This window comes from Myxocyprinus asiaticus, chromosome 17, assembly GCF_019703515.2.
Source record: "Myxocyprinus asiaticus isolate MX2 ecotype Aquarium Trade chromosome 17, UBuf_Myxa_2, whole genome shotgun sequence".
Lineage (NCBI taxonomy): Eukaryota > Metazoa > Chordata > Actinopteri > Cypriniformes > Catostomidae > Myxocyprinus > Myxocyprinus asiaticus.
In genome coordinates this window covers 12114069-12141206 of record NC_059360.1, presented here as the reverse complement: position 1 = coordinate 12141206, position 27138 = coordinate 12114069, and the positions used below count along the sequence as shown (strand labels likewise).

Here is a 27138-nt window from a genome sequence, read left to right as displayed (position 1 = left end):
TTTGTCTGAAACACATGGTTTTATGTGCTGTCCCTTTAAAACTTCAATACCCAAAAGTATTGCATTATGCATTGGTTTATCTTTGGAGTGGAACCCCCCTCGTTGAACTGTTTTTTCAAAGAATAAAAGAATGAAAACCTTTGTAAAATGTAAAAAAAAAAAATGAAAGCAGTCAGTCCAGGCAATCATTAATAGCTATATATGTCAGGATCCTGCCACTTCTGTCTGTCTTGTTTTTAGTTTTTTAGTGGCTGGATCCTGACACTCATGTTGCGTCTTTTGTTGTGTGAGTGCACTTGGCTTTGTTGGCTCATCATTGCCACGTGCACTAGTGCCTGTGTTGTCTTAAGTGAAACCCCGCCTCCTCGTTTGCCTTGTTATTAGTTTATCAGTTACACCTGCCTTCCCTCCATACCCTCCTTGTTTGCTTCCCTATTTAATCTCCCTGTGTGCCTTGTCTTGTGCCAGTTCATTGTGGTTATTCACCTTGTTAGCGATCTGTCCTGTCAGTCCAGTTCAGTTCCTCCAGCCAGTTTGCTCATCACCTGTCCTAGACTGTGGCTTTTCCCCTACGGGGTATATTTTGTTTGTTGTTGTATTAATAAAGCCCATTTACTGCTAGTTCTGCATTTGAGTCTTCGCCCTCTCTCCACGTTATCCTGACCATATGTCCCAATTTATGTGAAGCACACAATCAAACTACTACAGTTATTTGATTTAAATAATCAAAAATTTAAAAAAGTTGGCCTACTGTTGCTCCTGAATACTTACATTATCAGGTATACAAGATATGATGATACAATAATGCTACAGAAAGCTGTGAACAGTGAAAATAATCCAAATTTACACAAGCTGCAAATGTGAAGGGTTAATAAATCTGTATCCTGCTGTAATTGACGGTTTACCTGGGTGTTCACCTCCTGTGTAATGGGGAATACAGGATGTTTGCCGCATGGGGAGTCGCACCTCCCAATCATTTCACCGGTTGACCGGGGGAGGGATTACCCTTGACTGTTTCACTGCTTAAATACCTGATAATGCGCATCCTGATGCATTCATTTCGGCCAAAATACGAGATGTCCTGGCTAATATGAGATGGATGAGATGGCAGCCAGTTACTCACTGGAATTACTGCTATGTCCAATATAGTTGGCACTGCTCCATCTTTCATTATAAGTTTCTTTGCAAAGTCTGAATCATAGTTCTTAAAACAATCCTTAGAGAAATGTGCCTAACAAAACATATAATCCCACATTGATCGATCATAAACTTCTTTTAAAAATTAACTTCAGCTACGCTTTCCTAATGTTGTCATCTTTCGGATTGTCTTGCATAGCCAGACCTATGACTACGGCAAAGGTATGGGCTTTATAGCAGCTTCAGTTGGCCAAGAACCACCCATTTAGACAGGAAACAGGAACAACTGACATGTTAAGCGACCAGTCACAGTAGATTTTGTAATTACGTGGTGTTTAGGGTTAGGGTTATCTGAGATGTATCACACCACAATAAAAGACTGACATGGGGAAATAAATTATTTATATAATGGAATAAATAAATGAAAAGAAAACACACATTTTCCAGTTTTGTGTGCTTTGTGCATCAGACGTAGAGCACGGTCTATGGGCGGTCCATGGGCATGCTGTCTGAGGCTGAGACTATCCTTTGGAAGGCTATGCAGAGACGCTGAATTTCCACAGCCAGAAATGGCTCAACATTTTTGAATCTTTCCCGACATTGCAATCACTTTGTTAATTGAATAACAACTAGCAATGGTCCCTCTGGGTGTATAGTAATGACTGTACCTGTCCAGCTCTCATCCTTCCCTCTGAATGTGTACCAGTCGGCAGACCTAAGAGGCGATGATTTCTTGCTTTGGAGATGGTCATGCATTAACGAAGGCCTCCAAGAGACATAGGGAAGTCGCAGAAGTAGAGAATGAGCAGTTTTTGAAGCTTGGTGTCAATAAATGCTCTTTTTGGGCTAGGGAGGAAGTTTTGAGTTCTGTAACTTACTGTATAGTTTTCATAGTACAAATAAACTCTTATGTGTCAAAAGATTAAGGAAAATTTAATTCCTCATGACATGACCCCTTTAAACTCTGTAAAAAATTTGTTGCAGTCTTAGTAGCATCACCTACAGTCATTGTCACCTCAATTCGGCAGCTCTCTTTAACATCACCTTTCTATTCAAAAGACTGTCTATTTTTTTATTTTTCAAATTTGTTAAATGTTTGAAATTTGAAATGTTTCTATCATTTCTACCCATATCTATCTAGCCAATAATGCTAATGCTAATGACTTTGTTGTTAGAACTAGCCATTTAGAAAGTAATGTTAATAAAATTGATTCACAACATGATGTCTAACATATGATGTTTTTTGTTTTTTATTATTATTATTATTATGGCGCCTGTCAATGAAGTGAAAATGGTGTCGGGCCTAATTTGGAGTGCAACAGTGCCTACCGACTTTTTCCAGCCATCTTGTTTCTGGAATTATTTTTCACATTTATGTTTTACATAGAGATTTCTCAAAACTCTCCATAAAAGAATTCTAAGCCACGAACCAAACCAACCAGCTCAAAATTTCCATTCATAATGTGTCTATTATCATGTTTGTCATGTGATATAAGCATTACTGTAGGTTGTCAACATTGCACATTTACAATTTAACATGTTTCATGAATGGCCAAGAATTGTCATATGCAAAGCTAAGCCCCTCCTCTCAGAGTCTGTGAGCTTACTTCCAGTTATTTTAAGATCCACTTCGTCTTGCCTCAGCCTCAAGAAACTGTTGAAAAATTAAGACAAGGAAAAGCCACATGGGAATCATCTCAATATTGCTACTTAAATGGCTCCTTCTTTTGAGTCAAAGTGAGTGAAATACATTTGAAGCTTGGACATTTAGCTCTCTGATCAGTTATGACCTTAAAAGACATTTTTCTTATTTGCTGAGCATATGCCAGGAAATCATGCAAACTATGTTAATGATTGGACTCTCTTACTTGAAATCAATGTGAAGCAGGTTAATTCATTTGTCTAATTTATATATTTCTGTAGGTCAGACATCAGCAAACATTGTGCTTCAGTCGACACCTTTCATGACAGCACTTCCCGGAGTTAATGTGACTTTTAACTGTAGCATGGCAGCAGGAGTTAGCATGTCTAGCTACTCTATGTATTGGTACAGGCAAGCCCATTCTGGAAAACCTATAGAGTTTATTATGAAAGAGTTTGAGAAACCAACACAGAACTTTGAAGTCATTCTTAACACAAAGGACAACTTGTTCAACCTCCTGGTCTCCAACCTCACTATGAGGGATAGTGCTACTTACTACTGTGTTGCAAGGCACAGTGAAGCAAGAACTGTACACAGTCTAACAAGAAGCCTAATATATTTGACACCTGGTCTAAGGAAAGTTAGATTGAATGATATTAGTGCTGGAAACCTTTGTGGTTCTCAACAGATTTCACAAGAAACCAACAAGTGTTCTTTAATCCAGTGGTTCTCAACTGGTTTTATGTAATAATTAACATTATCATGAACTGCATAATCCTATTAATATACAAAATTACTAAAAAGAAGCAACATTTGCCAATCCAACTGCTTTCCTGTGATGTGAAGGAACATTTTTAGACAGCGCTCCATTCTAGAATTACGGAATCACTTCCCATTCATTATGTTACAGTCAAATACTGTATTTACTGAGTGTTTTAAAATTGTAATTTTCAAGAGAGGTAAATTGTCCACAAAAAACAACAACATCACACTCTGTTTCCATGTGCAATACTGTTTCATTCGTGATACAAATGCTTGTGCATGACATCATCTATTGGTCTTGTCTCATTGTTCGCGGGTGGGTCGGGGCAAGATTTGCTTTATACCGCTACTCTTCGCTGCAAGTGTGTGTGTAGGCATTAGTTTGTGCGATCATAGGAGGTTGACATTTTCTGGACTGCTGCTATAGAAAGTTAACCTGCTAGGAAGTTTGTCAAAGCTCAAAAATAAACATTCATGCGACTGATTTATTTATGAAACGGAATGGAGCTCAACTGGCTTACAATGATTTTACTGCTGACTGTCTGTAAGACTATTTGATTTAGATATTTTTATTATTATTATTATTATTTTTAACCCCTTCATTTGCTTATTAACATTTGCAATACCATAAAATTAACATGTAGGAACCACTCTTGTTTTACAGATAAATCTGATGGAGTCATTCGTCAAGTGCCAAAAATAGTCTTTGCTAACATTAATTCAGCTGTGATATTAAAATGTGACCATGACGATTTCGACCACTACAGATTGTACTGGTACAAGTAAACAAAAGTGAATGTGGGTTTGGTTTTGATTATATTTTCTGCTGGCCAAAATCTGGTGGAGACTGAAGCACCATTTAAAACACCTAATTCAAAGTACACTGCAACCCGTCCAGAAGTAAAAAGATCCACACCGCAGATTGAGAGTCTGGAAAATGAAGACTCCGCTTTCTATTACTGTGCCACAAGCACACAGTATCATAGACAGCTGCACTGCCAAACAACAACCACAAAATTAATTTTGTACAGTGAAGAGGAATGTAAAAAGATTGAGACATTCTATCTAGATTAGATAGAATAATAATTTGAAATTTATTGTATTATTGTTATTATTAAGGTTATTATAAATAAGATGAAAAGCAATAAATATCCCTTACTAAGAATACTGCTGTGGTACCATAGCACTTTAATATATTTTACTGAATTATACCATGCTTGTGTACAATGATACGTGCATGGCATTTCAAGGTACTTAAAGGAATCAAATTTTGAAATAAAAAAATTTTAAAAAAAAAAAAGAAAAAAAAAGAAAAAAAAATGGTATTAGCATAATAGAAAATCCAAAAACCAAGTAATTATTTATATATACTTAAAAAAAATTGTCAGCATAAATAGGCAGGTAATCTAAATTAATTGGTTGTATTCAAGTAAAACAAAAACAAATATTTAGTATAATTAAATCAACTGACCTACATTAGCTGACACAATCGAAAGTAATTTTGGTAACACTTCGTTAATGTTCCTTTTGTTAAGGGTTTATAAAAAGGGTTCATTAATGACTAGTAACTCATTTACAAATGCTTTATAAATCATTGAAATGTGGTCATAATAACATGCATGAAATGAGAGACTTTCATGCAATACCTTCCAAATAGTGAACCTTTTTACCTCACATGTTATAAATGATTAATAACACTTATTTAACCAAATACATTTCATGCAGTATAAATCATGGATATGTGGTTATAACAACATACATGTAATGAGTGACTTTCATGCAATACCTGCCAAATAGTGAAAATGTTTACCTTTAAGCGAACACATATGCAGTATTTATTAAGGAGTTGCCAAACTTAGAATCCTATCTAAAGTTCAGTATGGTTTAATGGTCATCAGGCTTAATTACATGGTTTATGGTGAATGCGAATGAGCATGAAGACCTGAAAAGTGTTTTTGGCGAGGACTTTAGGTAACAAGGACTAGGTAATTTGGGACTCCACTTGGAGAAGTACCATTCTTTTGACGTCAACGTGACAAGGAAAGTGGCAACAAGGGAGTCAAGACATCACAGCAAGAATAAAAACACAAAGCAGACTCTAGCTTAATGAAATAATCCCTCCTTTTAATCTCACTATAAAGATCTATTTTTGCTCCATTGTGACATAAATCATGCATATGGACATTTTAAATTTTTGAATAATATAACTATGAACAAGATAATTTATTAAGCATTTATAACATGTAAGTTAAAATGCTCACTATTTGGCAAGTGTGGCATGAAAGTTACCCTTTTTATTAATTTTGTTATAACTGCATAGCAATGATTTATAGTGCATTTATAAATTACTTATTAGCAGTTAATGAACCCTTAATAAAGCTTTAACAAAGGGAATATTCATGTAAAGTGTTACCATAATTTTTAACGGCTAGATCAAGTAGAATTAGCTCCTTCACTGTTTTACTTTATACTGTGTATTTAAATGCAAACCATATGCAATGTGTTATGTTCTCAAATGTTAACTGTCACAAAAGACATTCCATGACATCACTTCCTTTGCCTTTTGATCATAGGCACAACTGAATTTGGGCAGTTAAAATAAATCTAGTAATGATGAGAGACGGCAAAGAATTGATACTCCTCATTTAGTCATGGGACTGCTGTGTTTGGGGTTCATTTTGCTATTGGTTATTAGTAAGTTTCTCCCGACTACACGTTGAAGTGATCAAAATGTTATCTACAACTATCTTATTGTTATTATTATTATTATTATTATTATTATTATTATTATTATTTTTAAATGTACTTAAATATATATTCTTTCACTCAACAGAATCAATAAGAGGACTAACCATCACTCAGGATCCTGTTCTATTTAGTAAAACAAGTAAACTAGTGACTATAATATGTAATCATGATGATGACAGCTATTATTATATGTACTGGTACAGACAGAGGGCTCAAGGTGAACTGTCCCTCATTGCTATGTCTGTTGGAAAAGGCAGTGTAGAAATAGTTTCCCCATTCAAAGACACAAAATACTCAATGACTCGTATTGAGATTAAAGAATCTTCGCTGGAGATTAACAGTCTTGAAGAGGAGGACTCCGGTTTTTATTTCTGCGCCTCAAGTATTGCACAGTACCTTAACTTAGTCAAGCAGCTGAACAATAACCTCAACCTGAGCCACAATGATCAGCCAGAGAATACATGATAATAAAGCTGTTGGTGTGATGTCCTATATTTAACCTCCATAATAATATGGCTAAGTAACTTCATATATTATATGACATTATATAGTAGGTTATATAAAATAAGTGAGCCCTAATAAACACATGAACCCCACGTATACAAGAGTTTTTGCAATTATATGTCCATAGTTAATATACTTAACTACATTTATAGTTACTCTGCTAGGACATCTGTGTGAACTTTAGGGGAACTGACTTTATATATCCACTAAAATTAAATTGGAACAGTTGACAAAAAGTGATTGCAAAAAAAAAAAAAAAAAAAAAAAAAAAGTTAAGGAAAGAATCATTTGTTTGCAGACATTTTTTAACTAATGCAATTAAATTCATACATTTTTAAGTGTGGTCAAACACTTTCTGGTGCCGTTGTAACTAGATACAATAATCCAGATAATGATACAGTATTAGATACTGTATATAATGATAGCTCTTCTTGGGTATTGTATCATTTATACAGTTGCTATACCTCTCAGAAGAGCCCTTTTGTTTGATGTGATTTGATGAACAGTCTCTGAATTAAAGATCATATGCTGACCTCTGCAGGATAATATGAGTAATTTGAGCACTGCTTTTTATACTTTATTTTACAGCAGCAGAGGGCATGATCATCTGATGTCATATCTTAAGCAACACTAAGCAACACACAACACATTAAAATGTGTTAATTTCATTGTATAATACAAAATATCAAACCAGGTGCCATCTCCAAACAAGTGCTAGACCTTACTCAGAACTTAATTGTTCTTAGCCATTTTTTTTTATTTTATTTGTTATTATTATTATTACTTTTAACCAGCTGGTCCACAATGATTTTTAGTGGATGTATGAAGTCAGTTCCCTTAAAGTTCACACAGGTGTCCTAGCAGTGTAACCATATAGGTGTAGATAAGTACATTATAGACATGTTCTATTACATGGATCACATTACATGGACAAGTGATCCACCAGAAAGTGTCCAAATACTTTCATATAATTTAAAACGTAATAACCTTATTGTTTGTTTGCTTTAAAAGTATGCCTGTGCTATCTTTCATTACAGCAAATGCCACTTGATATTTTTCTTATGTACAGGAATCATATTCATACCATTTTTTTATTTTATATAGAATTTGTATGTTTCCCTATAGTAATTTTCTGATTACATAATCATGAGCAATAAAGTGTTTATAGACACAAATGTTTCTGTTTCAATTTCTTTCATTTCTTTAGCTTTTTGAGACAGCCATTCATGCTTGTCCTCTGCAGAGAACAGTTCGTTTTGTATAGTTCTCTGAGACCATGTATGCCACTTTTGATAATCTTAGGGTATCCTGAAGTGAACAAAACCCTTTTTAGAGATACCAAATGTTTTGGGGTGTGGCAATGTCAACTTCCTCTCCTTGGTATTTAAAAATGGGATGACATCATAATTCAGCATATTATATGGAAATATGAACATTACTCTAGGTGTATTGTTTTGAATTTATTATTAATATTTGTATTATTTTTTTTCTTTTTCTTTTCTTTTTTTGTAAATAAACATCTGACAAATTATTTTTCAAAGCAGGATATGACTTTCTTTTACAACAACAACAACGACAAAAAAAACTTAGTACATTTGTTTTTTATTGGGTGAAGCTAAATGTGACTAGGGAAAAAAATTGTATATATTTCTATGAAATACAGTGGCAAGCAAATGTTTGGGCACCCCTGGTCAAAATTTCTGTTGCTCTGAATAGTTAAGTGAGTAGAAGATGAACTGATCTCCAAAAGGCATAAAGTTAAAGATGAAACATTCTTTTCAACATTTTAAGCAATATTAGTGTATTATTTTTATTTTGCACAGTTTTAGAGTGAAAAAAAAGGAAAGGAGCACCATGCAAAAGTTTGGGCACCCCAAGAGATTTGAGCTCTCAGATAACTTTTACCAAGGTCTCAGACCTTAATTAGCTTGTTAGGGCTATGGCTTGTTCACAATCATCGTTTGGAAAGGCCAGGTGATGCAAATTTCAAAGCTTTATACATACTCTGACTCCTCAAATCTTGTCCCAAAAATCAGCAGACATGGGCTCCTCTAAGCAGCTGCTGAGCACTCTGAAAATTAAAATAATTGATGCCCATAAAGCAGGAGAAGGCTTATAAGAAGATAGCAAAGTGTTTTCAGGTAGCCGTTTCCTCAGTTCGTAATGTAATTAAGAAATGGCAGTTAACAGGAACGGTGGAGTTCAAGTTGAGGTCTGGCAGACCAAGAAAACTTTCAGAGAAAACTCCTCATAGGATTGCTAGAAAGGCAAATCAAAACTCCTGTTTGACTGCAAAAGACCTTAAGGAAGATTTAGCAGACTCTGGAGTAGTGGTGCACTGTTCTACTGTGCAGCGACACCTGCACAGATATGATATTCATGGAAGAGTCATGAGAAGAAAACCTTCCCTGCATCCTCACCACAAATTTCAGCGTCAGAAGTTTGCAAATGAACATCTAAACAAGCCTGATGCATTTTGGAAACAAGTCCTGCAGACTAAAGAATTTAAAATATAACTTTTTGGCTGCAATTAGCAAAGGTATGTTTGGAGAAAAAAGGGTGCAGAATTTCATGAAAAGAACACCTCTTCAACTGTTAAGCACGGGGGTGGATCGATCATATTTTGGGCTTGTGTTGATGCCAGTGGCACAGGTGAACATTTCACTGGTAGAGGAAAGAATGGATTAAATTAAATACCAGCAAATTCTGCAAGCAAATATCACACCATCTGTAAAAAAGCTGAAGATGAAAAGAGGATTGCTTCTATAACAGGATAATGATCCTAAACACACCTCAAAATCCACAATGGACTACCTCAAGATGCGCAAGCTGAAGGTTTTGCCATGGCCCTCACAGTCCCCTGACCTAAACACCATCGAAAATCTGTGGATAGACCTCAAAAGAGCAGTGCATGCAAGACGGCCCAAGAATCTCACAGAACTAGAAGCCTTTTGCAAGGAAGAATGGGTGAAAATCCCCCAAACAAAAATTGAAAGACACTTAGCTGGCTACAAAAAGCTTTTACAAGCTGTGATATTTGTCAGGGGGTGTTACTAAGTACTGACCATGCAGGGTGCCCAAACTTTTGCTTCGGGCCCTTTTTCCTTTTTTGTTATTTTGAAACTGTAAAAGATGAATATAAAAAAGTAAAATTGCTTAAAATATTAAAGAAATGTGTCATCTTTAACTTTAAGCCTTTTGGAAATCAGGCCATCTTTTGCTCGCTTAGCTATTCACAGCAACAGAAATTTTGATCAGGGGTGCCCAAACTTTTGCATGCCACTGTATTACATATTCCTATGAAGTGTGAGTGCTGACAAACACTCACTGTAATTAAATACTGATTTAATGCAGGCACTCCTAATTTATATGTATACTATAGTGCACATTTTCATTCAAATTTTCATCATAGCCATGTAGCAGAATATGTGTTAAAGTGGACAATTAGCTCAAAGCCCAGAACTTAATTCTGAATGGACAAACATTTGGTAACACTTTCTAAGAAGCCCATCTTTATAATGCATTGTAAAGTCGTTACAAATGCATTATACTGCATTCATATTGTCTTATAAAATATCATATCATATGTTATAACTTATCATAAATAAATGTAACCACAGTTATAATGCATTATAATAATTACCTATTCATAGTTATACCTTAGAGTATAATTCATTATAACACCAGCAACATTTAATTGTATCTGCAGAAGTTATAATGTATTATATATATATATAATAGGCATGCTTTAAGTAAGTGATAAAAACAATGTCTTCTTATAAACATCCATAAGATATTTTAAGTGGTTATAAGACATTACAAGTCATGCTGGAAGTTATACACAGTACACATGCACAAAATACAAAATAACAAACATCCAATGTAAATGTTGAGATATAATGAAAAATACATTAAGGTTAAAATATATCAGAAACTCTAAATATGTAATGTTGTTCACATATGTAGCCAGTCTTCATGGGTGTAAACCCAATATAATAATAATAATAATAATAATAATAACAATAATAAATCTAACTGATTCTTTATGGACTCTATTCAATAAACTTTAATGTCTGTGCATCTTATTTGGCGACTTATTTTATAAATAATTCCATTATGTTAGTTTAACTTGTAAGGTATTGTATGTTACAAGTGTATGTTATGGCTTTTTTATAAGAAGTTATTCCTTTTGTAACTTACAGCAGGCAAAGACCACTTATAATATGATCACATCATAAAGCTTTTTGACTGTTTACACTATGCTGCTTTGGCATGACAGCATTATACGATTAACTTTTATTTACATCTGCTGCATTAAAATTGGACGTTGCTTGTGTTATAATGCATTGTACTCTAAAGTATCTGAATAGAGGAAGTCTTATAATGTATTTTAACTGTAGTTATACTATTTATGAGAAGTTATAACTTATTATAAGGTGTATTGTAAGATATTATGAATGCAGTAAAATGTATTTGTAATGCCTTTAAAATCCATTATAAATATGGGCTTCATAGAAAGTTACATTTTCATAGTAACTAGGTCCTGACCTACTTGCAGAAGACATCAAATAAAATAAGGTTTTATGTATTATTATTTGTATTTATTTTTTATAAAACTGAATAAAATTGTTGTCATATGTTTCTTGTCACCATGCACTATACTGTTGTTAAACAAAATTAAATTGCAAAAAGTTCAAAGGTTCCTTTGAGATCTTCTGTTTATTTTCTTTATCTTCCCAATGTGCTAAAACTCCTAATTCTGTAATTAATACCACTCTAATTTATTTTTTATTTATTTAATAATTTAATTAGTTACCAAGTTAGTTTTACACACAGTAAATAACTGAAACCCAATAAAGCCATATTGAGAGGACCATTACAACTCTGTACTCATCTATCACAACATTTTCTGGAAATTCTGTTTTATCTCACAAAGTACCTGTACCCACTCTTTACTTTGATTGTTGTTACATGAGGATGTGGGCGGGGCCGTCAAACTGTCAGGAAGACCTTTTTAGGAGGAACATGCACCTGCCCAAATTCTTAGTATCACAGAAATAGTAACATATACTTTACAGATAGACATTAAAAAAAGAACATGTGCAACAGAATGATGAAAAATAAAGATAAATGGGGGGATGAGGGGGGAGTGTGGGGGAGAGAGAGAAAGATAATTTTTCGTTTTTGTATAATGTTTTAGCACTGTGGGGACAGGGGGCCACGGTGATACAATCCCATAGAGCTGCTGTACAAAAACCTTCCTCTATGTACAGTCAATTACTCTGTGACAGAGAATTGAAACACTGCAAGGATTTCACATGGATTTCAACATTCAAACATAACAGATCTCCTGGACAGGCAGATTTATGCTTTGTCCTTTTATCCCCACACATTTTAATGAATTTCAACATATTTTATTAGCAGTAAATGCATGTATGTGTAAGTGAGGTTGGGCCTGACTGGTCAGTTTGTTCATTATTTTCTAGTGGCATATAAATGTATATTTTGGATTTATATATTATACACAGAGGAGGAAGAAAAATAGGAATTGGTGGACTTTTGTATGATCATGGAAGCATATGGAATTCTAATGCATATTTTGAAGCACCGATTGGCAATGTGCCACTGGCACAAAAGCTTACTTTGGCCCGGGAACAAAACTGACCGTTTTAGGTAAGTTTACTTTATTTAACTGTTTAAATGCTACAACTGCCTACTGTTTGATGGAATATTGGGGTCTGGCCTATAACTTTCATATTTTGTTCATTATGACTAAACTATGACAGCAGCAACAGCACAACACATTCAAAATATGACATGTAGCCCATCAAACTCAATGTAATTGAAAATCAATTGTAAGATTAGTAACATAGCTTGTTTGGCAAATTTGTGCATACCATCTCACTGTGACAATGCTTATCAAGCATACTTTGGAGCTGGAACAAAATTAACAGTTGTAGGTAAGAAACATACTTTTTAACTATTAATACATACTTTTTAATCTCTAATGTTCATGGAAAGTTTAGACAGTTACAAAAATTGTAATCCAAACATGATGACGGTTTTCCATTATTGTTCAACTATGATGAACATATACATTATTTAGCGTGTACAGCAAACATCTGAACCAGTTTCATATCAATGTATTATTTGAGTATTGAACTTGAGGCCGTTTTTGCCATGACAATCGAATGCTGTGCCAATTATCAAGCCTATTTTGGTGGCGGCACGAAATTAACAGTTCTTGGTAAGTAATGCTTCATCTTTACATTTAAAATGTTTTAGAAAATACCGTACTGAACTATAGTATGATTTGATAGTGTAAAATAACATGAGTAAAATCATAAAAAAAATGTGTCATTTGAAAACGGAGAGTACTCTAACATAACAAAGCTATAAATTGATCTGCATGTATGTTTATTAAATGTAAGGACCATGTAGTCCAAGTAATTTTATCAGTGAGCTTATACGCTGTGCTTTTGGGAGCAGCAAAGCTTACTTTGGTGAAGGGACAAGATTGACTGTTCTAGGTAAGAACCATTTTTGTAAATGTGAAAGATTAATTCAATTCAAATCATGCTATTGACACATTTAATTAGTAATTGAAATAACTCAACTTAAAGTTGTGCGAGTTTATGTAAGATGGAAGTTTGTGATACTGTCTTGATACTCTGTGCTCCAACATGCCAGCATATTTTGGAAATGGCACCAAACTCACTGTTTTAGGTAAGAAAAATGATTATAATAATTGTAGAAATGATGTAGAAATACCAAATGGTATGACATGCAAAACGTCAGCAGATCAAATGTGTTTAATAGTCTTGTTTGTGGCAATAGGTCCATCTATCTAAGTGCTAAAATGTTCTAAGTTATTAAACATTGCAAACTCACATTTTTCAAACTGAGCTCATGAATCAAACAATGTGGAGTTTACCTTGAAGTTATTAGCTGTTCATTGAGCAAGAGTGCTTTGGTGATAGTTCTGGGACATAATCTTACGGGGTTTAACATCAGACTAAACACTTTGGCAGTGGGACTAAAGTTACAGTAACAGGTGAGACATTTTATAGTGAATATAATTAATGTGTAAGATTTGGCATTGAAGTGTTGGGAAAACTCCTTCAACATTAAGTCTGTAACCAGCTGCTGATCGGAGACTAAACCTAGCGCCTATCCTAGATAATTTTATTTATGCACGTGTACGCTGTGTCCTCTACTGCTCAGGCGTATTTCGGTGACGGAACAAAGTTAACTGTACTTGGTAAGAAACACTTTATACTCTTTAAATGACAATCCTTAATCAAATCAGAAGTGAACATGAGAAATGTATCAAAACATATGATTACATTTATTCTAATCTAGATTTTGGTGACATTCTACCATATCTGAAGTAAATATGCATTCCAAAGTTACCTTCTGTCCCAAGTTCATAATGTATTTCACTGAATAAGTAGCTCCATATTGTGGAATGAGTGATGAAAAGTAGATGAAATTGAGAGAAGAGGGGGTTTTATCTGTAGCATAGAAATAATGTGAACAATTACAATGCTGCATACTTTGGTGATGGCACCAGACTCACAGTCCTAGGTAAGAAATATTTTGACTTTATTTTGCATAGTACATAAGAATTTATAATTTATTAATTTTTTTCTGTTATCTTATTCACTGACTTTACTTGGCATTTGGATTCAGGAAACTTTGTGTAATGTTAAGACTTGGATTTAATTAGTAAAAGTTTTCTTTATCAGCGTAGATATAATGGTAGATAATATATATATATATATATATATATATATATATATATATATATATATATATATATATATATATATATATATTTCTGAAGCCTCTGCGTTAAAGCAAATAGCAGGGCTTAACTTCATGAAGTCTGAGTTATTCTGTTATTGCACTTGTGTGCTGTGACTCTGGTGGAGGTCGAGCTTTCTTCGGCAGTGGAACAAAGTTAACGGTTCTTGGTAAGACACAAAAAATTAAGCTAATGTTGCTAAACTGGTTGACATTTATAAAGATTTTTTTTTTTATTATTTTTTTTTATTGTAAACATTAGAAAAAAATCATAATTAAATCATATTTGCCATGTAGCTCAAAAACAAAGGTGGCTTGCTGCATTATCTCAACCTATCTGTTGTTAGAGATCCTTATTAGATAAGATTTGAGTGTCACTTGTTACAACATTCGGATACATTTTGGTGTACACAAATTCCCAAAAAAGCAGTTAAATGTGCTGGAATGATCCAGAGGAGGTTTTCTCCGTAGAGTAAAATCAGTGTGAGTACGACCCTGCATACTTTGGCGGTGGCACTAAACTTACAGTTCTAGGTGAGTAACTTGTTTATTCTGTGTGATATGTAAGAACTTATAAGGATATTTAAGTATATATCTCTATGATGTTTGGGTTAAAAGGATTTTAGTGGATGTCAGTGTTAGTGGATGTTATGCAGTATGTATATGGAGAAAAACTAGTGTTTGTGTGTTTATAACATACTGTATAATATACATGTGTCACATGGCATACTGTAAATGGTAAAACATTTTCGTTGGGAAGTATTCTTTGAAGCAATCTTTCTAACATCAAATTGACATAGCTGAGCAATGTTTATGGAGTATTATGGAGTAAAAATACACTCTCGGGCTTTAGCATTTGTTGTCTTGAATACATTTAGTGCCCGTGTGTGCTGTTCCACTGCTTCTCAGGCAGACTTTGGCAGTTGAACAAAGTTAACTGTACTTGGTAAGAAACACTGAACTGTTATGAATCCTGTCAGATGGCAAGGTCTGCATCACTGACTTTTGCTGAGGTTTTAACTATAGCATATAATCAGTGTGAACAATGTCAGTCCAGCATACTTTGGCAATGGCACTAAACTTACAGTTCTAGGTGAGTAATTTGAGCATTCTGTGTGATATTTAAGAACCTATGAGGATATTTAGGATTGTAGATATCTTACATTCAAGTCTAAAATGCTATTGGTTGATACCACTATGTGAAGAGCTTTCAAAAAAATGTATTAAATGGTAAATTCTAATTAGGCTAAAGTAGTTAATCCAAAATGGACATAGTCAAGAAGCTTCCTTTCAAATAAAATAAGGCTAAAGCATTTGTTGTCTTGAGTAAATTTGTTAGTGCACATGTGTACTGTGACACTGGTGCATTTCAAGCTTACTTTGGCCACGGAACGAAGTTAACTGTACTGGGTAAGAAACACAACTTTCATTAATTGCATTGTAAACACATGTAGCAGACATTAAAGCACAATCAGATTAAATTCACACCATGAATTATGTCAAGTGGAGGTAATTAAAAGCATGCATATTGCTTTTTGATATCAAGTACTATTGATTTTGTAGATAAATGTATTACATTTGCATAGTTCTTAATAATTCTGATGTAATTGGGTTATTGAAAATGAAGTTTTGTGAGTGGTGAGATAAGTCACAATATTTATGACAGCTACAGCTGAGGTTTTAACTGTAGCATAGAGTCAATGTGAATATGGGCAGTGCTGCATACTTTGGCAATGGGACTAAACTTACAGTTCTAGGTGAGTAAATCGCAAAATGTTTAAGAATGTATTAGGATATTTAGAAACATAGCCAATCTATCTGACGTTCAGCTCTAAAAGGAAGTTATTTGTTGACTTGTCTATGCAAAAAGCCATGAAAATAATATCGTTTATGTGTGATATTTATCAAATGATCTGAGAAATGATTACTCAGTGGGCTAAAGTAATCTTTCTAAAGTTTAAGGAAAGGCCTATATGTAGTTATAAAGCATTAATGGGGCAAAAACAGATTCTTTAGCTTTTGTCTTTGTGAGTAAATTTGTTAGTGCACATGTGTACTGTGACTCTGGTGTTGCTCAGGCTTACTTCGGCAAAGGAACAAAGTTAACTGTACTGGGTAAGAAACCTAGAACTCTAAATGCTATTTCATTGATGACTGAGGATTTGCATTATCACATCTGTTTGCTAGAATTACAGCACTATGATTTAGTTCAAGTCAATGAAAAATAGAGGTAATTGCAGAAAGAAAAAATATTCATATTCCTTAGTTATATCTATATAATGGCTTCTTCATGAATAAGTATTGGTACAGAATATAATATGATATAGTTAGATTCTTGAGGAAGGCCTAATTATGTCTTTAAAAAAAATATTAGGTATCATGGGAAAAATTACACTGTTAATATGATCCAACTTTAGCTATGGTTTTAACTGTAGTATAGAATCAGTGTGAACTCTGGCTATCAAGCATACTTTGGCAATGGCACTAAACTTACAGTTCTAGGTGAGTAATATGTGTGATATTTTAGAAATAACCAATATATCTCTCTGATGTTCAGATCTAAATGGATGCTATTTGATGACTCCATTATGCATAGAGCTTTGAAATTAATATTGTTTGTTATATCTATTTAATGGGATTCATTGTGTTAAATGGAGGATTAATGCAATATATGTCTAATTATGTTGTTATTCGTGTATTGGAATAGTCTTTAAATGCAATGTTCATATTATCTTGACCATAGCTGAGGTTTTAACTGTAGCTTACAATCAGTGTGAACAATGCCAACCCTGCATACTTTGGCAATGGCACAAAACTTACTGTATTAGGTAAGATTTTTTTCTTTGTTTGCTTGTCCTCATTTGAAAGTCGCTTTGGATAAAAGCGTCTTCCAAATGACTAAATGTAAAGGTAAATTCTTGTCATTTGTTATATTCTCAGTCAGTATTCTTTGTGAATTGTATTGGTGAAAATGTTGAAAGGGTTCTTAAAAAAAAAATCTTAATAATAGTTATTGCTATTAATCACTTTTTCTAAATCCAAACCTTAAAAAAGACACTTGTTCCCCTTGCTATCACTCAGATAACTAACTGTATTTACTAAGCTATGAAACGATACAACAAATCTAGTAGCATTTCAAGGAAAAATAGAATAGATTGACTTAACATAGTACAGTATGTTTCTCACAATGTCAACATGCATTGTCTGTGGTGTAAAGCTGTGTTAAAAATCAATATTTTGAGCATCATAGTCATGCCATTGTAGAATGTAATCAGGTTAAAGTGATAGGGGCTGTTTTACTGTAGCCGTTTAGCAGTGTGAACAACAGACCTGCATACTTTGGCCAGGGGACCAAACTCACTGTTCTAGGTAAGGAGTGACTACATTGTTATTTCGGGGGGTCAGTTTGGATAACTGTGAACCACTTTGCATTGTCAGAAAAGCCAATGCCAATAGTTGAATGTCTAAGTTTGTAAGTTTGTATGTAATATAAAACTTTTAGCTCTGAAGGTTTCTGAATGTTACAACTTTAGCAAATTTGCACTCTAAGAATGAGTATTTTCGTACGGAAAGTCTATCATACTGTTGGTAAATGCTCTATCAAGTAATATATGTTCATAAACAGCATATAATTCTGTACTGGCTAAATTAGTGTTTTGTAAGTGTGTCTGTGGTTTTCCTGTTGAACAAGCAGTTTAGCACATAAGCTGTAGAAATGCAGCTGAACATGATTGCAACTGTGGAAACAATTAACCACAAAAATATATTAAAGAAATGATTCCAAAGTCTTAACTGTAATATCAAACCCTATTTCAGAACACTAGGAACACACAGAGACAACATAAAAACAGCATTACTATATAAATAGTAAGATGACAACAAAATGCAATAAATGTGAAGTTGATATTTAGGTACAGTATACATCATAAACATCAGATTGAGTGTGGTTTAGATTTTCATTGTTATGATTCAGTGTGCTCTGGTACATATCCTGCCTATTTCAGTGAGGGGACTAAGCTAAATGTTCTTGGTAAGAATGATTTATTCAGACTTTTACACTGGATTTACTGTGCTTTAATCAATGGAGGCTGTTTACATAGTATAGTAGATGTTGTTGTTGTTCTTGTTGTTTTTGGAAATTGAGGTTTTCTTGTACTTTTCTGCAAGTGGTGCATGTACACATTTAATGTATAAATGGGCTATAGGAGATTTATTCTAAGTGTATTCATAGAAAATGATGTCATATAGACATGTATGCATTAATAGAATCATTATATATATATATATAAACTATTTAGAAGTTATAGTAATGGTGATAATAATAATAATATAATGTTCATAAAACTGCAGATTTGTTTTTGTTTTAGTTTGAGCAGAATGGGGAGATGGTCAGCATTGTCATCACACATGTTTTTATAATATTATTTTACAGATTCTAATTTGAAAGTCAGTCAACCAGAAAATATAACAGTTACTGCGCTCTCTGAAAAGGAGAAATGTAAGAAGTTCATCACTCTTGTATGTGTGGTCATGAACTTCTACCCAGATCATCTGCAAATAAACTGGAAAATTGGAGGCAAAAAAGTAGCCGCCGGTGTGGCAACAGACAATGAAGCTACCAAAAAAACAAATGGAAGATTTGACATGTCCAGCAGACTCAAAGTCTCAAAAGAGAAATGGAACAAAGCAGAAAACATATTTACCTGCATATATTCTTTCTATAATGGAAGTGAATATTTGACTGATTCATCCAGCGTTAATGGAATTAAAGGTACGAATTATGCATAATTTGTATAATTTCCATATGTTTGGGTCTTAATATTTTTAAACAAATACCAAAGCACTTTTTTTCTTAATACGGTTTTCTTTTAATTTACAGGTAGCGGATTTGACCGAGGTAAGGATTCACTCTTTTCTTCATGTATGTCTGTTCAAAATGTGTGTACACGTATGTGTGTGTGTGTGTGTGTGTGTGTGTGGGTGGGTTTGGGTGGTTTACGAGGACATTTGTTTTAGGTTACAAACTGGTAATTACAAGGGTATTATGCTATAAATGTGGTTTATGAGGACATCTGTAGTGTCTCCATAATTCAAATCACTTAAAAAATACTAAACAATGTTTTTTTTTGTTTTGTTTTTTGAAAATGTAAAAATGCAGAAAGTTTTTTGTGAGGGTTAGGTTTAGGGGTAGGGTTAGGGTTAGGGGATAGAATCTATAGTTTGTACAGTATAAAAATCATTATGTCTATGGAGAGTCCTCATAAAGATAGCTGCACCAACATGTGTATGTGTGTGTGTGTGTGTGTGTGTGTGTGTGCGTGCGTGCGTGTGTGTGTGTGTGTGTGTGTGTGTGTGTGTTAGCCCTGTGATGGACTGGCCACCTGTCCAGGGTGTTTCCCTGCCTTCGGCCCAAGACGTGCTATGATAGGCTCAAGCACTTCTACAGAAAATTATTGAATGAATTGGAATTAAGGTTTAATTAATTCTACTATGTTAAAAGCAGATTTACACCTTTCTTATTATGTGATCTCTTAAATTCTAGAAACCCACATAAAATCAGCACAGATGATAAAGCTGGGATATGGTGTGTTTATTGCTAAGAGTGGACTGTACGGCCTTATCATCTTGGTATTTGTATTAAGACAGGTAAGGCTGATATTTTGGAGAAAATCCATGCCACAAATGTGTCTGTGTGTTTGGTTAATATTTTTGTGCACTAGGACTATGTATCTGTTTATTGGAGTGTGATCATCTGACAATTTGGACAGATGATCAGACACACAGAGATAGATAGATAGATAGATAGATAGATAGATAGATAGATAGATAGATAGATAGATAGATAGATAGATAGATAGATAGATAGATAGATAGATATAGATTTTTTATTAAAATATCTAGCAATTTATTTGTAAGATACAATTATTTTTCTCTGACGTTTATGTGCTCTCTGTTCCCCAGGGTTCAACTGGCAAGTGAATACACTGAAACTCATGAAATCACGGATTGAAGAAGTTGCCAAGTGAACCACCATCCAGTTACACTTGGAAAGGAAATTTTCAACATGCTGTAGCTCTGTTTCTCTCTCTTTCTTTCTCTTTCTGTTTGTGTGTTTTGAGGATTTACCTTAATGGAAGTGTGCTAAATATTACATAGCAAATTCATTGTAAAATCTCTGTTATAATTGTATTATTTTTTTTCTTTTCTTTTGCTATTTAAAAGCTTTCCATTTGTATTAACTCACATCATATTACCATAACAGTCTAGTAGACTTGCTTACAGAGTTATTATGCCGAATATTTTTTCATTGTAAAATTTACTACGACTTTTTATTTCTGATTTTCTCATTTCTGTTTTCTGAATTTGTTTCATATATAAATAAAGAAAATACATAGCATATAAGAAAATCCACAAAGGTTTCCTTAATTCTTCTATATAAATACGATCCACCAATCTAAACTACTATTTAGAGCAGAATAACACATAAATGATATAACTGAAAGAAATGTCTAAATGTGTAATTAATTGCAACACGTTATACATGCAAAAGTCTCAAAAGCATCACTCAGGTATTTTAATGTGAACTGTCAGTGCTGACTGACGACATTGATATTAAATGTACAAACGTATTAGACCATGTAACAATATAGTAACATTTATTATTCAGTGGTTATTAATCAGATGTATTAGTCTACTCAGGTAACACTTTACAATAAGTTTCAATTAGTTAACCTTTGTTAATAAACAGGGTATCATGAACTAACAAAGACCAATATATTGTTTCACAGTAATTCATATTAGACAAGCTACATTTCAGTCCATTTTGCTACTTACAAGAGGCCTCTTAAGACAACAGCTGGGAGGCCACTATGGCTTTCATAGTCTAAAACTGAAAAGGGGCCCCAAAAAAAAAAGTTTACTATTGCCCATTATTAGCTGTTAGTTGTTGAGGTTTATGTAATGAGATAAATCATCGTGTACTAGCTACGCAAAACTAGAATTTGGAGAAGGGACCAAACTAACAGTTCTGGGTAAGTTTGAATTTGATTTTTACACTGCAATTTTAATGTGGTACTTAAGTAGACACCATTCAGGATATTCAATTATTTGATCTCTGGAATGCAGTAAAATGGGTAATATGATGCAATGCATGCAAATGAAAAATGCATTGGTTGTAGAAAGCTAGGAGCGCACAGAACACTACAACGGACACTTACAAAGTAATTTTTTATATGTAAAATTTGAATTAACTTTTAAGATTTTTTTTTTATTATTTATTTATAATTTCTAAAATGTATTACATTTTCATCAAACATAAAAAAGCTAACTATATATATATATATATATATAGGAAATATTAATAATACACTACAGGTCTAAATAGGATGAAAAAACTAATAATAATAGCATAAAACACAATCTAATACAATGATTGCCAACCAGGGTATGTATGTTTCAGGGGACACTTATATTTTGAAATATTTTGATTTTGGTTTGTTACAGTCTACCTATAAAACAAAATGTACACATTTAAAATAATAATAATAATAATGAGAAGAGTGCTCTTTACTAATCTCCCTCACTCTTCTCCACAACAATCCCATCAAATATCTGATTACCTGTATATCAAGCCAATATCAAACTAAATGTAGTTCTAAAATAACAGCTTCTATATTTCTAAAATGTCTTCAGTTGCGAGGAAGCCATACTTCTGTTTTTCACCCACAGTAATGATTGACGGTGGTTTAAAAGGGAGTTATTGTATAAAGGCCTTTGTAATATTATTGATCACACTAAAATATATCCAGTAATATGAGGAACACATTAAAAGGAACACATTTCTGGCTGAGTGTTGATAAACGGGTACTTGATACATACTGATGTGACTGTGGGGGTAGAAAAGAGAAGCATTTTTGGAAACTGGTCTGAGCACTCATATCAAGTTAATTTGCTAGCACACAAACACACCAACATGTTTGTTTTTATATTATGGTGGGGACCATTTTCACTGACTTCACTGACCCCATTACACATTTACACAGCAGTATTTGATGACCCTTTCTAATAATCTGTTGTCCTTTTCAAGCTGCAAACATCTCAAAGCCCAAAGTCAAGGTCCTACCACCTTCTCCAAGAGAGATCTGTTCCCAAAACAAGATAGACAAAACTTCAACTTTGGTGTGTGTAGCCACTGACTTTTATCCTGATCATGTCCATGTAACCTGGCAAGTAAATGGCAAAGACATAAAGACCAAAGTGGCAACTGACCTTACACCCCAACAAGACAAGAGTAAATTACAGTACATTATCACCAGCAGAATGAAAGTTGATGATGCAGACTGGATGAACCCCAAAAATATCTTCACCTGCACTGTTCATTTCTACAATGGAAAGCAATACATCAATGTCCGATACAGCATAAGAGGCCAAAAAGGTTTGTAAATTGGAAAATAATGTAATAATCAGGTTTTTAAAGTGCAATACATGGATACGATATCTTAAAGTGTGAATTTAATTTTTTTCCCCCCAGATCGTAGAGGTAAGCATGCTTTTGTCATTGAAAATGAGTGTATATTCCAAGTGAACAAAATAATCATGATACAGTGGCCTTAAGGTATGTGGACATTTGAGTCAAGTAACACTTAAAATAAATGAATGTAATTGGATTAGATAACAAAACATCAACTATCAGCATTTATTTTAAAGAAAAATATTCTAAATTGCGTTGTCAATTTAATGCGTTCATTTATTGCAGTTAATTATATAAAAAATAAACAGAATCATGCACCTTTGACCCATATGGAAATGTCATAATAAAATTACATATTTTTGTACCATTGGAGCAATTCAAGATTGAAGTAAGTGCAACTTCGTGTTTTTACGAGCCACATCAGCATGGGGTGGTCCATGCGACTCATTAAACCTCACAGAGAGCGCAGCCATAGAATAAGAGCCAATACACACAGGATGCATTCTTGACAGCGTAAAGAACCACAGCAAAATACAGGAATCTCAAGATGTGATTTTCTAAGTTTCTGCTACTTTTAACTTATCACAACATCCTAAATGTGCGATGTTTATGACACTGAATACCAAAGACACTTCAGAAGCGTCCTTCTGACATGCATGTACATAAACTGACAATTATAAATAATGCAGATTGAACCGAGACCCTGTCCTGCTGTGAGAGCAGAACATATTGACTGGATTTAATTGCAAAATGGATTGCTGTCGAATTTAGACCTATTCAATGATGTGGGAATAAAACAAACAATATATTGACTTCTAACTGACTACTTGTAATTGACTTCTTGTCTTCCATAATAATGCAACAAGTTTCAAACTGAATTATTATATTTATTATATAGCCTATATTATATTTATAATTATTTGAATTATTATGTATCAGTTATTTTGAATAAACTTTATTTGGGGGCATATGTCAGCAAATATTGGTATATGTGATTAATTTGTTAAATAATCGTCATGTCATAATTATTTTGATTAAAAAAATAGCGATTGACAGAACTAATTACAAAACAATAGATATACTCTACAAAACTAATACAAAAAAGCATTTGGACACTCTTCTAGGACACCTGTGTAAACTTGAGGGGAACTGACTTCAAACATCCACTAAAAATGACTGTGGGAGCAGTTGGTTAAAACAAAAGTAATTGAAAAATGGCTAAGAAGAGTGAAGTTTGAGAACATATGTGTGCAGATGCTACTTGATTTGATGTTGTTATCTAATGCAATGAAATACAAGTGTGGTTTAGGTTTGAAAATACTTGTTGGGGCCACGGTATGTTCATTGCTTGGACTGTAAAAAAAAATGTCACACACACACACACACACACACACACACACACACACACACACATATATGTGTGTGTGTGTGTGTGTGTGTGTGTGTGTGTGTGTGTGTGTGTGTGTGTGTGTGTGTGTGTGTGTGTGTGACATTTGTATGATTTTACAATCATTGCTTTTCACTGTGTTTGAACTACATGTTTGTGATATTAGTAAATCTGAGGTCACTGAACACGGTTGGCATTGGCTACATCCTGTTCCTCTCCAAGAGTGTGCTGTACGCTCTGATTGTGGGCGGTCTGATGTGGAAACTCAAGGTAATCTACAATAGTCATATTGTACATCTCACATCATCAAATCGGCAATCCAGAAATCATATGCAATGGCCACACATTCATGTCACATCATGTTCATTGCATTAAAATTAGCTCGACCTTTTCACAGAACTAACTTCACTGAGCAATTTTTCGATAACACTTTAAGTGTCCTTGTTATACATATTACATGTATTTACTATAGTAATAACAGTAAATTATGCATAATTACATGCAAATAACCCTAAACCAAACCCTAACCCTAATTCTAAACCTATAGTGAGTACATGTTGTTAATTAATATTACTCGGTACTGTAATTACACTGTAAAATAAAGTACAACCAACTTTTCTAATTACTTTTAACCAACTGGTGCCAAGGTGATATTTTGTAGATGTATGAAATCAGTTTATTCAGGTGTTTTTATTAAAGTATATCTATCGCATATCTATCTAATGCAATGATATTAATACAGTTTAAGAGTCCAAATACTTTTGCGGCCATTACTGTATACAGTATATATTTTATCCAATATAATTATGATCTATATTTTTTCCCACAGTTTTCAATAAACGGAAAATAATTACCAGAGGACTGAGATACATTTGTCATCATCTTCACCACTGAGAGATCAGAGCTGTTTTTACGTCATATTTGCGAGATGCTTGTTTGCTGTATTTTATTTGATTCATGCTTATAATTGTGTAGCAGTGTTTGCTTTTGAGATTGTATGCCTTCAAAGTCATATCTTATCATATTTCATGAAAATATAATAAAATATGAAGAATTTCCCTCAAATCTGGACACTTCCTTGTTAGTTTAGCACACATATCAAGTATTAACTCATAAACTGACTGGTTAAGCTAAAGCTATAAGCAGGAAAACGCAACTAATCATGAGAAGAATTAGAAGAAACAGAAGAATCCGACTGAGCTTTATTGCCAAGTATGCTTACACATACAAGGAATTTGTCTTGGTGAGACAAACCTGCTGTTCAGGTAAAATGCAAAACTACCAAAATATTTTCTTCTTTTTGTTCTTGGCATTTTGGATTCTACTTTTTTGCTATGACTAAAATATTATTTATTGAACTGCATCCTTTGCTTTACGAGAAAGAGAGAATATTTGCATCTGTTCTTCACAGTGGAAAATTTGCACATTTGGAAAATGTGGGTGTGTTATCTCAGTTATGTAAGAAAATTCCATTGAATCAAGAAAAATAAGACATTGTATGACCTGTGACCTCTAAGTTTTCTCATGATGTGAACTCTAAAGCTTTACAAAGATAACTGTTTTTTTGTTTTGTTTTTTAAATTTCCTGGAACAAGACAAAGTAAAAAGTACTAAGAACTGTGAAACTGCAACTGAAATAACATTTGCAAATAACACCGACTATAGACAAACAAATAGAGAGTCTGAGCATTTAAGACATTTTTGAGTGAATTTTATCCTGATGCACCTCCATACTTAATTCTAATAATTACATAAATATATATTCTTCTGGAAACAAAACCCTGTTTGTTTTCTCTTTTCTTTATAAAATGTAAATAGAATCCAAAATAACTTAAATGGAATAGTTATTCTAGTTTGAATGGCCTACAGAAGACTAAGTGTCAGAGAGCAGACTGTTGTAGCTGAAAGCAGGATGTGGTGTCATTTCTTTGCGAGCAGTGCAGAGGTTTTGGGCAGGATGTGGTCAGAACAATCTTGAGATGTTCATGTTCAATCCTGCAACACACACACACACACACACACACACACACACACACACACACCTGCAGCACCCAAGCCTCAGAACTCACTCAAACAGTGAAAAAGAGCTGCTGCATGGAAACTGGTGCAGGGCTGATTCATTTGTGGAGCATGTTTGCAGGTTATTGTATCAACAGTCTGCACCGCACACCCACACATCTGTATTGTTTTTCTGGAACATGTTTAACTCATACATTTCCATTGCTTAATGTGATTAATCTGAAGCCTAATACATCAAAATGATGTTAGAAACAACTGATTTATGAAACTTGTATTATGAAGTTTATTTAAAGCACTCAATCTGCAAATTAATATAGAAAACAATAAATCTAATGCAAAGCATTGAAATGCTTAGTGGGTTTCAATTAAAACACAAAACAGATATTGCAATTCTGCTTTTGTTAACATCTTGATTCAAAAGTAAAAACATAAAATACCCTTGTTACTTATTAGCTGATTTGGGCTTTAAAAAATAATTTAAAAATGGGTATGTCACACATTAATTGACCAATGGGCAAAAACCCTTATTATTTCAGTCTTTGCATATGTAGGTTTCTATAGGAGTTTCTACAGTATATAGAGGTATGTGCCCACTGGTCACTAAAAATGCTGTATATTAAATCATATTTACATGTAAAATAAACTTAAGATAGTAATATAACT

General features: G+C 33.6%; 2 protein-coding genes across 3 annotated transcripts in view; both read left to right on the top strand.

Moving 5' to 3' along the window:
- Window positions 1-26222, top strand: part of LOC127454708 (M1-specific T cell receptor beta chain-like) — a 39586-nt gene extending 13364 nt beyond the window's left edge. Inside the window, exons 4-10 of the mRNA XM_051722072.1 lie at window positions 19032-19370; window positions 19479-19496; window positions 20561-20621; window positions 21584-21630; window positions 22686-23033; window positions 24623-24726; window positions 25286-26222. Of these exons, the coding sequence (XP_051578032.1) occupies window positions 19032-19370; window positions 19479-19496; window positions 20561-20621; window positions 21584-21630; window positions 22686-23033; window positions 24623-24726; window positions 25286-25306 (938 nt within the window). The 3' untranslated portion in view covers window positions 25307-26222. The remainder of the gene's footprint in view (window positions 1-19031; window positions 19371-19478; window positions 19497-20560; window positions 20622-21583; window positions 21631-22685; window positions 23034-24622; window positions 24727-25285) is intronic.
- On the top strand, window positions 13602-21014 carry LOC127455216 (T cell receptor beta chain MC.7.G5-like). Of its 2 annotated transcripts, none has more exons than XM_051722924.1 (5): window positions 13602-14054; window positions 19032-19370; window positions 19479-19496; window positions 20142-20245; window positions 20561-21014. In XM_051722924.1, the coding sequence occupies exons 1-5, from the start codon at window positions 13985-13987 to the stop codon at window positions 20576-20578; spliced, it is 549 nt and encodes a 182-aa protein (XP_051578884.1). In that variant the 5' UTR covers window positions 13602-13984; the 3' UTR covers window positions 20579-21014. The 2 variants fall into 2 exon arrangements, with proteins under 2 accessions (XP_051578884.1, XP_051578885.1); XM_051722925.1 differs by lacking the exon at window positions 13602-14054 and adding an exon at window positions 16055-16356.
- Window positions 26223-27138: the final 916 nt, after the last annotated feature.

Excerpts from the sequence above, each read along its gene's own strand:
- LOC127455216 (XM_051722924.1), top strand. The coding sequence starts at position 13,985 with ATGCACGTGTACGCTGTGTCCTCTACTGCTCAGGCGTATTTCGGTGAC. Across the intron at positions 14,055-19,031 it reads AACAAAGTTAACTGTACTTG|ATTCTAATTTGAAAGTCAGT; the intron begins GTAAGAAACACT and ends ATTATTTTACAG.